The 15,087-nt window shown below is 39.4% G+C and overlaps 1 protein-coding gene across 1 annotated transcript in view; it reads right to left on the bottom strand.

The window, feature by feature from the left end:
• The window catches only part of CKAP5 (cytoskeleton associated protein 5), a 49,323-nt gene that overhangs the window by 16,742 nt on the left and 17,494 nt on the right, over positions 1 to 15,087 (bottom strand). The window contains exons 10-25 of the mRNA XM_034062336.1: positions 12,274 to 12,363; positions 12,009 to 12,173; positions 11,104 to 11,232; positions 10,070 to 10,252; positions 9,037 to 9,150; positions 7,685 to 7,795; positions 6,489 to 6,581; positions 5,711 to 5,896; positions 5,174 to 5,268; positions 4,456 to 4,513; positions 4,249 to 4,374; positions 3,779 to 3,915; positions 3,440 to 3,614; positions 2,828 to 2,941; positions 1,331 to 1,459; positions 560 to 754 (exon numbers count right to left, since the gene is read on the bottom strand). Of these exons, the coding sequence (XP_033918227.1) occupies positions 560 to 754; positions 1,331 to 1,459; positions 2,828 to 2,941; positions 3,440 to 3,614; positions 3,779 to 3,915; positions 4,249 to 4,374; positions 4,456 to 4,513; positions 5,174 to 5,268; positions 5,711 to 5,896; positions 6,489 to 6,581; positions 7,685 to 7,795; positions 9,037 to 9,150; positions 10,070 to 10,252; positions 11,104 to 11,232; positions 12,009 to 12,173; positions 12,274 to 12,363 (2,100 nt within the window). The remainder of the gene's footprint in view (positions 1 to 559; positions 755 to 1,330; positions 1,460 to 2,827; positions 2,942 to 3,439; positions 3,615 to 3,778; positions 3,916 to 4,248; positions 4,375 to 4,455; positions 4,514 to 5,173; positions 5,269 to 5,710; positions 5,897 to 6,488; positions 6,582 to 7,684; positions 7,796 to 9,036; positions 9,151 to 10,069; positions 10,253 to 11,103; positions 11,233 to 12,008; positions 12,174 to 12,273; positions 12,364 to 15,087) is intronic.

Raw genomic sequence — 15,087 nt, 5'->3', positions numbered from 1 at the left:
TGAAACAAGCTATTTTCTGTTTAGCATCTTAGAGGACCTTTAATCTTAATATATCAATGTTTTCAGATATTTCTGTTCTGAGAAACCATTAAGATCATTAAGTCTCTTCTGCAAGACCTACGGGAAACAAATGAACCAGCAATCCGTTCTAGCTGAGCAGTCCTACAACATTAATGGAATGTCCCAACAGTGATTCAGTGCTCAAGGGTCCATAATACACACCAAATCGCTAAAAACCACCTTAAAGCATGTGGTCAAAAGGTATAGAGTTGATCAGTAACTGGTATGAAAACTACCTGCAGAGAGGCATTCTGGGAAACACAGAATGAGTAAATGTCAAACTCCTGCAGTGACAAACCTGTGGTCATGGCAGCAGTCTTTCTAAAGCAGAGAAAGCTCTAACTCACAGCCTCCTGCCACTATTTTTAGCCCCCCCACTGAAAATAATCAATGCAGAGAAGCTTACATGACTCAAGACAGCATATCATGAGACTTGTGAATGTGACTTAATATCCACTCATTCAAGGTCTTATTATTTAATCTTAAGTGACAGAAATACCTTGAGCTTGCTAGTGGCTTTTGCCATCTTCTCAAAGCCAAGGTGCATCATGAAGAAAGGCAGGGCATCCTGAGCTTTTTTACGCACATCCCCATTTCGATCTTCGAGGCAGGAATACAGGTGAGGCACACACAAGAGTAGGTCAGAAGGAACAGAGCGGAGGGTAGGCAACTTCTCAGCCAGCCAACCAAGAAGCTGAAAGGAAGTTTTAGTTTAAAAGCTTTGGAAGCAGCACTCCCAGTGTGCTGTCAGGCCACCAGAGCCTGAATAGTAGTCTTTCAGATAGCTTGAAGTAGGAAAAAACCCACTCCAACCTTAGTTCAGGCAAATATTCTTAACCAACATCAACTTTCATGTCAGCAATAAAAGGATTAAAAAATTAAGTACAATATGTTAATACACAGCTATCTTCAAATTTGGAGCCTGGTCTCTTAAGACTGCACAGACTGTTTCTTCCTTTTGAAAAGCACATCAGAATTTCAGCTGTACTTAATCAGCAAACACATTAATGCCTCCAGTTTTGGTATGTGATTAATTTGAGGGAAAACACCCTAGCTCTTGAAATATTCATCAAAACAGGAGAAAGATTAATTTCAGAGGCATTGAGAACTGCATGACAGCTGCCATGCAGGAAGAAAGCTTGTGATTAGCCTTTTGAGGTCTAAAATTTATGTCCGTATGAGGACACAGTCACCTGTTTACTCATATAATGGCAGCATTGTATCACTTCAGCCTGCACAGATAAACACAGTCCATAGCAAGTAAGGTTACCTCTTGTCTTAAGAAAGGATTTTCCTTTTTGAGCTCCTCTGACAGGTCTTCCCCTTCCAACCACTCTTTCATGCCTGTTTGTTCAGCCCACGCGTTCACAGTTGCCAGTGCAGCAGCACGAACATTATTCTGCAGCAAGAACAAGGTTTAAGAAGAATAATCCTAAAGAGGGGTCAGAAGATTACAACAGAAGAGGCAATAGTTTCACATCCTTCCCATGAAAAGAAAAAGCTTCTACATCACTGGCTTTGAAATCTGGTGTTATTTGCTGCCTGAGAGGTCCAAAGTTCATAACAATTTAGTTTTAATGATGGTATCAGCTGCAGAAATCACCAAATTTGGCCCTTATACTTACCTAACATTATTTTTAAGAAGTCAGTTTAATAAAGAGAGACAAAGAATATCTTAAAAAGCACTTAATTTCTGCTACCATTCATTGATAAGAACTTTGAGAACCTCCTAACTCTCAACCAAGCTGAAGAATATAGTGATTTATGTAGTTCTTACAACAGACTTAGCACATTCATAAACGAAGGCAAGTGGGTTATGAAGCCTGTTATTAGGGCACTCTTATTTAAGACGCATACAAGCAAGTCAAGTCAAGAGCAGGGGTGTCCCCTCTAACTCCTATTAATTTCCATCTTTAGTGTTTTTTTTTCCCCAAGGAAAATTTGGAACAGCAGCCTTTTTTGAAAACATGAGAAGTCATTTGGAATATTTAATCCTGGTCGGACTTGATCTTAAAGCTCTTCTCCAAGCAAGTTGATTCTATGATTAATAACCACAGTTCTTCAAAATATTATCAGTACAGAGATGACTCCATACATGACTCTCTCCTGTGGGCTGAATGTCTGAGGCAAGCTGATCGTGCAAGAGACTCACTTCGCTCTCATATGGATTAATTCTAAAGGCAAAGGTAACATCCAGGCACACCTAAACAAGAAGCAGCCGCCTTGCCCAGTTGCTTCAAATAGCTCTTTCCCATCCATGGTCCTAAGCTTTGATTTTGACACATCTTGACAAGCTCAACAATAACATTATGCCAGCTTCGGTGGCAGTTTTGAATGTCCTGTTTCTAACTACAGGCCTCCCACACAGCAACGAAGACAAGAATGTACACTGGAATCCATGCTGATATGCTAAAAGAACAGAAGTTCCACAAGCAACTTGCAAACCTGATTAGCATCTAATGTAGTATATTTAGAAGTATGCATAAAATCACCACATTTCATTTAAAAGCTGAAATATGCCACAGACTGGGTTTGTTTACAAGCAGGAGAATACATCTCAGGCAGAATATATTTTCAGACAGACATTCATATTTGGGCAATAAAAATGTCTTTGAAAGGTTCTTGCCTAAATGACAACTTAAGATTCCAAAGAAGTTTTAACTACCATCCACATCCACCTCTGAAAAGCGAGTCCAAACAGCAATAGTTATTCTCAAGCATAGCTCAGTGATCGGCAAAAAGCAAAGTGAACTTGTTGAGCTCCTACCTTACTGTCTCCTAGAACTGTAATGACAGGAATGCCCAGATTTTTCACATGCTGTTTAATATTGGGGCCCATTGCTGTTGCCAGCTGCTGAAGAATGCTCAGTGTTTGTTGCACCTGCACAGAAACAAGAAGGCTTTGAATGAAATACTCCAGAACTCCAAGTTTTATGCGGAAAAGTAACACTGCTGTACAGATAAGCTTTTACTTTGGAATGCCTGCTCAATGGTATCTATGCCACACTTCAAACTCACCACACAATTAGATAACTTGGAAATATCTAAACAGAAGTTATTTCTATATTCCCAGTAAAATAAAATTCAACTAAAAATATCTTCAAATAAGGGACACCTTTGTCACAAGCAGAGCACAAGCACAAGCTTGTTTGGTTGGTCTGGGTTTTTTTAAGGCCTTTTTAACAAGAAGCAAAGAAAAAGGCAAGTATTTTATAAATAAGCAGATATGGAATGATCAAGAAAGACAGTTCATTGTTTTCCAACTGTTGATATCATGACATTGTAATAGACTGAGTAATAATCAAGATTCAGAAGTCATGAATAGTTTGTTTTAAGTTCTAAGCTGGAAGCAACTGAAATAGGGTTTTGAATAACATACCAAGATTTTATTGGAGTCATTGAGACGACCCTTTAAAGCAGCTGGAAGTTCTCCTATGTTTGGTTGTATGAACTTAGCATCATTTATTATGCTTGTCACTTCATCTAGACCTTCTTTTCTGATCTTCCAGTTCTTGTCCCCAATCTTGGACACCAGTTCAGCTGTGATCTTCTCACTGTAAGAGGAAAAAAAAGGGCAAAAAGCCCATTTTCTTACTTTTAGTATCTTGTAGTGCTGTAGTGCTTTAACACTACAGATCTCTGTTGAGAAAGTGTCTATAAACAAGGATTTTTGAATTGCAGTGGAAGTATGTCTTCAGGTTGTAGAATCCAAACTTACCCTATATCTGTTCTTGGCAAGAGATCCACAACATCATTCCCAGCATCCTCCTGTTCCTCTTCCTCACCATCATCCCCACCTGTCACAGTATTCCTGGAAATGCCACGAGTTGGGGCTGGTGCTGTCTGCCCTTGCATCTACAAGCAACAGAAATCAGAAACAGATGCTTTACAGTATTTAACATTAAAAATGAAAACACTTGCACGATATGAATGTGCTGTCTCAGGGCTACAGACTTTTAAACATTCTGCTGTTCAAACAAAACCAGAAACTTGAAGTTTGCCATGAGAAAAGTGACCACTGGCATAGCCAGACATAGTGAGTTTGCAGCTGCTTTGGTGAGATGTCTTAAGAAAGCCGGTTCACTTATAAAAACACAGGTTAGACCACAAGATTACTGCAGATCACAGCTACTGAAGTTTCCAAGTTGTTTTAGTGATACTTAGTAGTAAGAGAGCTACACGTTGTACCTTTTCAAATTCTGCATCTATCTGGGAGAGAAGAGCTGGTTTCTCATCCTCAAAGAACATTCGCAAAGGAGGTCCCACATAAAGATACATGACTCCCAGGAGGGTAATAGCAGAAGTCCTTACAGCCTGTTAAGAGAGGATAAAAGCACTCAGCCTTCAAATTCAGGATTGATAATAATTCAGGTTTAAAATTCTGAAGGTACTCACAGGGTTAGTTGCAGCAAGAGCTGTCTTCACGTTACTGATGAAAGCTTTGACATTCAATCTGTAGGAAAAAGATATCCCCCATAAGTAAAATGCACAGAAAGCACCATAAAAACTGAGATAATAAGTTAAAGAAAAAGAGAACAATGTGTTGAGAACAGATTCATAGAACTAACCTACAAGCAAATTTGCACTTAAGTAAAATCACAGGTACCGTGCAGATAAGTTGCTATATAAATAGCTACTGAAAAAGGTCAGTTTGGAGATCAGCCTAGTACAAAAATCAATTCAATAAACATAATTTATATGAAAGACTGCTATTATGACAGCAGGAAAGTTTCTATAAAATATAGTGATCCACCTAGGTTTCAGGTGTATTCACGCAGAACAGGGACAGCAGACACGCAGAGCTCCTTGCCCAGCACACTCCTATAGTACATAAAGTAACAAAAATGCTCTTCAGAGAAGGCTGAGTAATGAGCTGTCCTGGGTTCAGCAGTAGAACCCAGGACATGAGTAAAGCACCTCATAGTAACAGCATCTTATTCTTACACATTTAAAGCTAGAAGAACACTTGGCAGAGCTAGAGTAAGGAACAAGAGTTCAGCTGTACTTGCAGCCACCCTCCTCTTCAGACCAATTTGACAGAGAACAGATTCTTAGTCCTAGCTTAGAAACATTTCATTCAAGTTTCTCTTAGCTATTTACTTAAGAGACGTACCCAGAAAAGCCGAACTCTTTAATTGCATTTGAAAGCCAGTTCAAGGTTTCTGACTGGTTTTTAGGATTCTTCTGAGAGAAAGCCGTAGCCACAACCTGTAACAGAAGACAGTTGAGTAAATTCTCACTGGCAAACCAGGTAACAAAGCACTGCAGTAAAGGAGTGAAGTCACCTGCAAAAACACCACAGGACATTGCAAATAAACAGAAGCATACAAGAAAAATGTGTGTTGTGTCACTGTAGCAGAATATAATTGCAGGTGAAGCTAAACAGAAATTCCTGTAGTACTTCAAGGCAGCCAGAGGCACCTTTGTTATGGATGTGTGCCTGTTTCGGCAGGATTTCAGCAAAATACTTATTTACTACTTGCTACTTCCTCTTTAGGAAGAACTTGTATTAACTTCTGCCTTAGGTGGTATCTTGAGAGCAAACCAATCGCTTCCAGGCAACAGAAAATGCAAAGGTTTAGGATTTACTACTCAGACTGAAAGAATACCCCACATATCTCTGGCTTTATTACCTTTGCTGCCCACTCACCTGCTCAGCAGTCCATGGCAACTGACACGCCTCTGCTATTGCTGTCATGGCTTCTTTTGCATTACTCCCACATTTCACATCACCAACCTTGTCTACAAGACCATCCAGCACAACCTGGGCTGAAGTTTTGGAGAAGTTTCCTTTCTGTGCAATCAATGCAACTATATGCAGTTTCATCTGCATCACCTGGAATGACCATAGCAGCAAGGAAGTTAATAATGCCTTTGTGTATTTTACACCAAGTTTCTTATTCTATGCATTTAAATATAAAAATATATACATTGTGCATACACACATATAGACATTTGTTTACCCACACAAATGTATACATACACTTGAAAACAGAACTGGATTCACACAACATTTATGTACACAAATACATATTTTTATACACACTTGTACATTTATGGTTTTGTGTGATCACACGAATTGTGTCTATACACACAAATACTTATATGCATAGATATATATATACACAACCAATAATACTGGGAAGCCATTATCTATATTAGAACTTGGATATACAGATACATATACCTGCACACCTGTATAGACATACATCTACACCTAGCTATCTTCAAATGTTGTTTCAACCACGAACAGAAATCGAATCTACTTTCAGAATTTATATTCTTATTGACTATAAATACAACTGTGGTCATGGTGCTGGGACTGTCATCACTGACATAATACATGCACTTACAGCATTTCAGCTGGAAGCACAGTTTACATTAAGTACAAATTTCAGACTGTTAATTACTGAAGGATAAGATATTACCTGAAAATTTGTTTCCTTCCAACCAGGTTTCTTGGCCAGCATTCTTACCAGTGCTTGGCAAGGCATTTCATTTCTCTCCATAAGCTCAACAGCCTAAAGGATAAACATGAAGTTAGCCAGTGGGTCACAGGTAATACAAACCCCAAACCACAAAGTTACCCCAACTGTCCTGTAAATATTTTCTTAATACTGACATAAGTTGCAGAAATACTCAGCAAAAGAATTGACCTGAAAAGCATTACTCCAAGACCTTCTTTCACAAGCAGCCCATTCTACAGGTAGTGAGACAAGGTTTGAATGATAGCATTCATACTGCTATACTCTCTATGTTCTTTAACAAGTCCATAAAATGGCTATTCACCATTCCAGCCCTGTGAATAGCACAAACTAAAACCCAAAGCAACCAAGTAAAAAGAACATCCACCCCCAAGAAAGCCCTAAATTGCGCTCCTTTCACATTTGAATGCTGATTACATGACAAACCCTGAATGTAATCTAAATTACTGTTTTACTTATTATTAGGCTTATCCACTCCACTGAAACTTCCTTACATTTGAGCACAGCTGGCTTCCACAGCAACATTTCACTGCTGCCAATCACCTTTTCCATTCATATATTAAAATTCAGTCACAACTATAACAGTGTAGTAGTATGAACTTAGTTGTACATTGACAATTGATGCCTCTTCTGAACTCTCAAAGGCTTTACGATGAAAGACAGGCTTCACACTGAGCAACGCATGATACTTTTCTTGTTTGTGACTACATGAAGCACTTGCCACCAGCTGTGAAGACTGCAGGTACTGTATCTTCAAACATCAACTATTTGCCAATTGAATTTTTAGCAGTATAATCAATTGCTGCCTAACATGCAATCAGCAGGGACTTACTTGCAGCTAGTCTTGCCCAGTCACTGCAAAACATTTTGTTTAAACCTTGTTGTCTTTGAGACTAAACTTCTGAACCACATGGTGTTTAAACAACCCCCATCATGCATTCTCAATCCACATACAAACATTTTTGACAAAAGCGTAACTACATTAGAATAAAAGGCTTACTTCACTGTTATGGAGTAAGAGCTAATTTCAATGATGTAAGCCATTTGTCTTTTACAAGTATTGTTTAATCCATCTGAATTGCTGACATCACTACTCCCTTTCCCTACGTGCCTCTCTTCTTATCCACTGATACACTTACCTTCTGAAACTCCTCCATGCAGGCAAGCCTCTCTTTCCAGTTACCACTGTCTAACTGCTGGATACAAGAAGCTGGAAGAACAGCAGCAGCTTTTTCTTCACATACTTCTATCTGCAGAGAGATCAGAACAATGTCAGCACCCCACTGTATCCCTTCAGAGGAAGGCAGCAGCCTTAAGGACAGGTAATATACTACAGTAACTTGCACTGTGCTGCATTTAGAAAACATGAGAAGTTTTCTGTTGCAGGCTTAAGTATTTTGTATGGTTTGTATATGTAGTTTCTACATAACTTTAGAAAGTATATAGTTTATATATGAACTATACTTTAACATATAGAGCTTCTATAGGAATTTAGGAAAGCTTGAATTTAAGAAGCTGCTAAATTGTACTGCAACAGAAAAGCAATCCCCAAAGAGTATGGTATGTTGTGCAGACAGTAAACAATACTCAAGTAGCCACTTATAGAATCAAGCAGAAGAAACCTAAAATGTGTAAAAACTCTGAATTCATAGCAATGAATCACTAGTTGATGAGGGTAGATGGGAGAAGACCCATATTTTGCATCCATTTTAGCAAAATGAAGGATTAATGCTTTTTAGTATATGAAAAGTGATTAAAACTACCCTTGTTTCACAGGTGTCTACACCACATTCAGGAAGCACATAATCATTTTCCACTGTATAACTAGCACTATAAATTGGATGCATAATGGAAAGCATTAACTCTAAGCAACACTCCAGAGGTAACTGACAGTCAAGAAAACTCGCAGATAAATCTGGCACAGCTCTAAACTTTATTAGTGTTTGAGCTTATTTTACCTAGTTCCCTACCAAGAAGATAGGTAAATGCTCATGAAAATTCTTGGTTTCTGCATGATAATTGAAGTATAACTTATTACAAACAGCATGGAATAAACTTGCACTAGCTCACTGAATTACTGCTGTACACTAATTCAGATTTCAGTGTAAACTCCAGAATACTGTATACTGAAGCAAGTATCTTAAGGAAATCATGCATCCTAAAGCATGTATATCATTACTTTTTTCATCTGTTCCTAGCTCAGGAACAACAGGACATACCCTACTATATTAGCATGATTGTTTGCCATCTTAACATGGCCTGGTATCAATAGCAGCCTGAAGAACAAGTGTACTTACCAAAATACAGAAAGCATCAATTTTACCAGTTAGGAATGCCATTTATTTAGATATACTTTTTGCCCTTGTCCTAACAAAAAAACACCCAACTTCAGTGAAAGAATCTGTCTCTGAATACCTGTATTATCTGAAGACCTGGTTAACCAAAGCTACTTAGAGGACTTTGTATCTCATAGAATTAGCAGAGTACTCACCGAAAGCTCCGATTCAAATATTTCTTTGGTCTCAGGACCCTTCTTGCCTTTAGCCCCAGCACCTCCCACGCCTGCAGCACCTGCTGGTTTGCCTTTCTTGGGTGGGCCCCCAGACTAGAAAGGAAATGGACAAGTTAGCCAAGACCAGATGTCTAGTTCATCAGATACCAAAAGAACAGATGTTTTTCCCCACACTTCTACATTCTAATGTCAAAAAATACTTCTCTCTCTTGTACCATTACAGCTGCAAAGAAATAATTTTCTGCTAGAGCTTATTGAATTCATATGTTGCTTTCAGACTACTAGGTTTTATAAAGCACATATAGCACAGGGACACACAAGACAATGAAAGACAAAAAGGGAAAGAACTTATTTGTGAAGGTTCAGAAAGTAATTAAGTCATTTATATATTCTCCTATGGATACTGATTCAATATTAAGCTTGCAACTGGTATCTCTCTTCAGGGCTACCAGTATCAATAGATGAAGAAAATAAGATCCACTATTTACTTCCAGGTTTCCCACCTGGAGAAACAGGGCATTAGAGATGATCTACAGTGCTATTTAGGTATATTTTACAAATGCAAATAATCATTTGAAAGTAATACAGGCTAATGTTTCTAATTATTTATGGTAACAAACTACAAACAACACCGAAGAGAATGCTCAACACAAGTAGTAACCTTGCTAGCTAAAATAAGAGACATTCACTTCAACCAAGTACTACTATTGCCACAGAGCACACTAACATATCTACAGGTCCTCTGAAAACTGGAGCTTCCTTTGGTCCCTCACTACTTTGATATAAAAATCTGGCATTAAGACATAACAAAACAGTTTGTATCATTAAAAACTGTGATTTCATCAAGTATATATTCTTGGAAAGTCCCAGATTCTTTCTATTGTTGGGCTCACCTACTCCTACAGAATGACAGCAACTCCTCAGTGAAAGGAGACGTTCAACAGGCCACCTTTGATCATTGATAAGTAACAGACAACTGTGATTGTCAGACAATCTCTTGGCAATCTCTTACCTTCACAGCAGGTGCTTTTTTCTGTGGTCCTGGTTTGGTTGCTGCATCTTTTGTTTCTTTATCTCCACCAGACCCTGAAAGAGCAGGGGTCTTTCCACTAACAGGCCTGCCTTCTTTTTTCTCAGCAGCTCCTCCTGCTTTTTTCCCATAAACCAGTTCTACTTTCTCAGCACATTCTTTAATCTGACAAGCAATTACAAAGGAAAAAGGGAAAAAGGAAGGGGGGGAAAAGGGAAAAGCTATTTAGCTACCACCATTGGATGTACAGTTCTCTTTCAACAGCAATGTTTCAAACTTAACTGTTCATGTTCTCTCCAGAGCAGCCATTTACTTAATATTTGTTATCCTGTTTTTGTTAAACAGTCAATAGCATCAGTCATCATTGTGTTACTAGAATCACTTTCCTAATTAAAAATGAAGTGCATTTATACACACAGAAAGCATTGACCCCCCAATACTTACAGATGCTCTAAAGACTAGTTCTTTGCAAGTTCCATTACAAAAATCATAATTCAGTCAACAAACCTATCAGCACGTGCAAAAGCACAAAAACTCTGTGGTTGGAAAGTAAGGCTTTAATAGCAAATCCTGTCTAGTAATATAGAATTAGACCACATGGCTGTGCCTTAAAACCCTAAACTTAGTTTCACGCAGAGAAAGTGTTCAAAAGCAAGCAAAACCCCACAACCAACAAAACCCAAAAGAAACCCCCCAAAACACACCCAAACCAAACCTCACAATCCACCTCATGGATAATTCAGCCTTGGAACCAGATTCTTTATGTAAGAATGAAAAGGTGCAATGTTAGCAGACTAATGCATTTTAGGTAGTGGAAGTCAAGAGATTCTTGATAATCTCACAAGAAATAGAGATTTTCAGATTCCCTGTAACATCAGTAACTTCAAAGTAAAGAAATTTTCAAACCCCTGTGCTCAAAGTCATCAGCTGCAGCACTCTCTTTAGTCTTCTCTAGCCTAACATGCACCTTAAATGGATAATGGGAGCATTAGTCACAACATTTATAAGAAACTTACCCGTTCAAGCTTTAGTTTGTCTACATCTGCTAGAAAAGGATTCACAGCTTTCTCTCCAGCCACTTTCAAGGCAGTGCCTAATGCTTCAAACCCAGCATCTCTTACTTCAGGAGCAGAATCATTGATATGCTGCAAAGAAAGACAGCTCTTATGATATGACTTCAACTCATACCTAAACAGATTCTTAAATCAAACTTCTAGATAGATCCCCTCCCTTTTTTAAGGCCAATATCTACAAAATAATCCACTGCAGAAAAGGTTGGTTTTCACTTCTATTTTCCTATGTACTGATGAAATCTACTATTTCTCAGATACAGCCAGATTCTCATCTTTGGATCTTTTACAGCGTAAGAGTGACCATTCAAGCTTTAATACATACTGACACACTATTAAAGTTCACAAGGAGTTCAAAGTTCTGCAACCCTGTTCAAATCTTTATTTTTGAAGCTAGGGATACTTCCCATAACAAGGAAATGGCTATTTGCAATGAGGAAAAAAAGTATTCATTTTATTGTTCACACTGATAAATGCTTTAAAATAATGGTAGTATAGGAATCAATGATGGCTCTTTTATTCATGGCAGAAGATGTGCAGCATTCCAGCAATAGCTTGCTAGAAATGTCTGCAAGGAGTGGCACAGTACCCAGAAGTTTAATAGTTGCAAATTACTGCCTTAATCTATTACAATAATTGGAGAACCTTCAGTTTCAGAGAAGCCAACTAAAGAGACTAAACCGTTCCCATGCATCTTGTCTTCATCCGCAGTCAAAACTGACTGATGGCTACACACTACACAAGAACTCTTTAGTCCTTGGATCACCAGAAAGGTCTTTGTCCCAGAATCCAATGCTACACAGCATCACTGCTTGAATCAATGACAAAAGTACCAACTCCTCCTGCTTTACCTTGAGAAGTGCAGCACAGAAAGGTTTTAACAAGCTTTTTGGCAGCGTAGAAGGTGTGCAGTGGCGGAAGCTTCTAGCAATGAAAAGGGATGTTTGTTGCTTAATTGTTGGGTTTTTGTTGTCCATCACTGCCAACACATCTTCACTTATGTTCTGCAATGTGGTCTGCAGGGTTGGATAAAGATAATTTCAGTAAAGTAAGAAAAAAAACCCCAGAAACCAGTTCTCAGACAACGAAGAAAGGGGAATTGTCACTATTACTTACTGTAAGAAAGATTGCATCAATGGCCTCTTGCAGTGCCTGCACTACCTGAGGCTTCTTCTCTTTAAATTTCTCCAAGATTGTTGGAACAACCTATGGAAAAGGTAAAAAAGTCAATCCACTCTTAACTAATGTAACTGGGAAACCTGATAATCTGCTACCTGGTATTTTGCAGAGAAGCAAATGATGCAGGTATCACTGCTGCACCCTCCAGGAGGGCACAACAGCAATATGAAATGGTTTATTTTAGCTGATCTCCAGTATTAGATTCATTCCAGCCAATCTACTAAAAACATAGATTTTTGAGCAATTTCATAGCCAAGCTAAACAAAAGGAAGATATACAAGTTCACAGCATTCCAAATGAACACTCTGGTTCTACTGGTCTGGAACACAGAGCAGTAAAGGAGAAATCATACTGTAAAAATCCAAGAAAGTATATAACCTGTTCCTTCTTCCCCAGTTTCCTGACAGCACTCAGCATGGTTCACTAAGAAGCCCTCATTTGACCATCCTTTTGATGCAGCCCTATAGCTGTACCTGGGATTGCAAGGTCCTACACCTGGGTCGGAGCAATCCCAGGCACAGCTACAGCTTGGGCAGAGAAGAGATTCAGAGCAGCCCTGCAGAGAAGGACTTGGGGGTGTTGGTCAGTGAGAAAATGAACATGAGCCGGCTTCAGTGTGTGCTTGCAGCCCAGAAAGCAACCGTATCCTGGGCTGCATCAAAAGGAGCATGACCAGCAAATCAAAGGAGGTGATCCTGCCCCTCTACTCTGCTCTCGTGAGACCTCACCTGGAGCATTGTGTGCAGTTCTGGTGTTCTCAACATAAAAAGGACATGGAACTGTTGGAACAAGTCCAGAGGAGGCCATGAGGATGATCAGGGGACTGGAGCACCTCCTCTATGAAGACAGGCTGAGAAAGTTGGGGCTGTTCAGCCTGGAGAAGAGAAGGCTGCGTGGAGACCTCATAGCAGCCTTCCAGTATCTGAAGGGGGCCTACAGGGATGCTGGGGAGGGACTCTTCATTAGGGACTGTAGTGACAGGACAAGGGGTAATGGGTTGAAACTTAAACAGTAGAGGTTTAGATTGGATATAAGGAAGAAATTCTTTACTGTGAGGGTGGTGAGGCACTGGAATGGGTTGCCCAGGGAGGTTGTGAATGCTCCATCCCTGGCAGTGTTCAAGGCCAGGTTAGACAGAGCCTTGGGTGATATGGTTTAGTGTGAGGTGTCCCTGCCCATGGCAGGGGGGTTGGAACTGGATGATCTTAAGGTCCTTTCCAACCCTAATTATTCTGTGTCTCTATAACCCACAGCTGACAAGACCATGGCTCTAAAGCACCTCTGTGCTCCCTGGAGCAGTATGTTTCAGATATATTGCCTTGAAAAAGCACAGCTGACACTGAACTCTGCCACACTGGAATTTTCCAGCAATTTATACCCAATCTAGCTGCTCAGCCAATAAAATAAAGGTAAAATAATCAGCAGACATTCTCATGTGGCAGTAATATTTGCAGCTCCATTTCAGTATGGGCTTTTTAACAGTACAAAGTTCTGTCAGTGAGCCAGGAGCATGCAGAGCTTTTAACTGCGGAAAACAGGCTGTTGTCAACGTTTTCATAAACCTAATGCAGGTCAGTTTGGAAGTAGCCTGATACCTACAGAAGTGAAAGCTCTTGCATAATACAAAACAGCTTTTTCCACACATATCCAGAAGCTAACTGTGCGATCCCAACTGCTTGTGACACACAGTGACTTAGGCTCAGCTGGTAACCTTTGTTGGGCCACAACTTGTAAATTCCTTGTTCACACAAGCTTTAGCACTAAACACCCCTTCAATTAATGCAGAGCACCACCATACAGACCCTCATATATGCTACTGCAGGTGCTAGATGCCCTAAAGCCTACAAAGAACAAGTCAGAGGAAAGAGATATTTAAAATCATTAAGTGTGTTTTGGAAAATATTGACAGCTAGAATGAGTGGGGTTTTTTAACATGGAAGTTAGAAGCCATGTCCTATGTGAGAGAAGGAAGAAAAATAAGTCCAAGGCTCCAAAGGCTGTCAGCAGAGGTGAAGTTGGGCCACATGAACTCAGTTACAGTGAGTAGTATGATTCTATGCTTGATTTCATTACTCTTGTATTAACAAACTGCAGACTAACATTACTCTCCTGTATTTAATAGGGTTTAGAATAACCCCACAATTCTAGAAGCAGTTCTGTTTTATAACACTTCAAATGCTTGCTCTTAGGAGGAGCCTGCGTTTTCCTCACCAGTAAATAAATACAGCAAACAAACCAAGTGAAGTGGTAAAAACTAGTGAGATTATGCAACACAGCTGCTGTTTCAGTACTGAAAAATCATCCTCTCAATGCTATTTGCTTGGCAACCATGGAGCTATACCGTTACTTCAAAAGCTTGGCTTTTTCTGTGCTAACACTGGAGCTAAGAGGGTTAACCTTTCAAACACAAATGAAGTATAAAAAGATGGTTAAGAATGCTTCCAACTACAGACAGCTCACAGAATGAAAGAGACTTTGTCCAAACTGCTGTTCACAAGTTCAAAACATTCAAGTCTCCTGAACAGCAGTGACAGTCATTAGCTGCCCAATTCACCACAAAACACAACACTACCAGCAGCCAGACACACCAGTTTGCTTTGTCTCTAAGCTCTTCACTTTTGCTTATCACAAGAAAAACGTGATTCAGCAGCTTAAAGAATACACCAACAGAGGCTTAAGAAACAAGTGAGATAAAGGGAACTTTTAATTAGTTGCAGTTCTTTATAGAGACTGGTCAAGCTTCCCCATGTA

This window comes from Melopsittacus undulatus, chromosome 4, assembly GCF_012275295.1.
Source record: "Melopsittacus undulatus isolate bMelUnd1 chromosome 4, bMelUnd1.mat.Z, whole genome shotgun sequence".
Lineage (NCBI taxonomy): Eukaryota > Metazoa > Chordata > Aves > Psittaciformes > Psittaculidae > Melopsittacus > Melopsittacus undulatus.
Note: the sequence above shows the minus strand (reverse complement) of the source record. Positions and strands in the feature narration are given on the sequence as shown.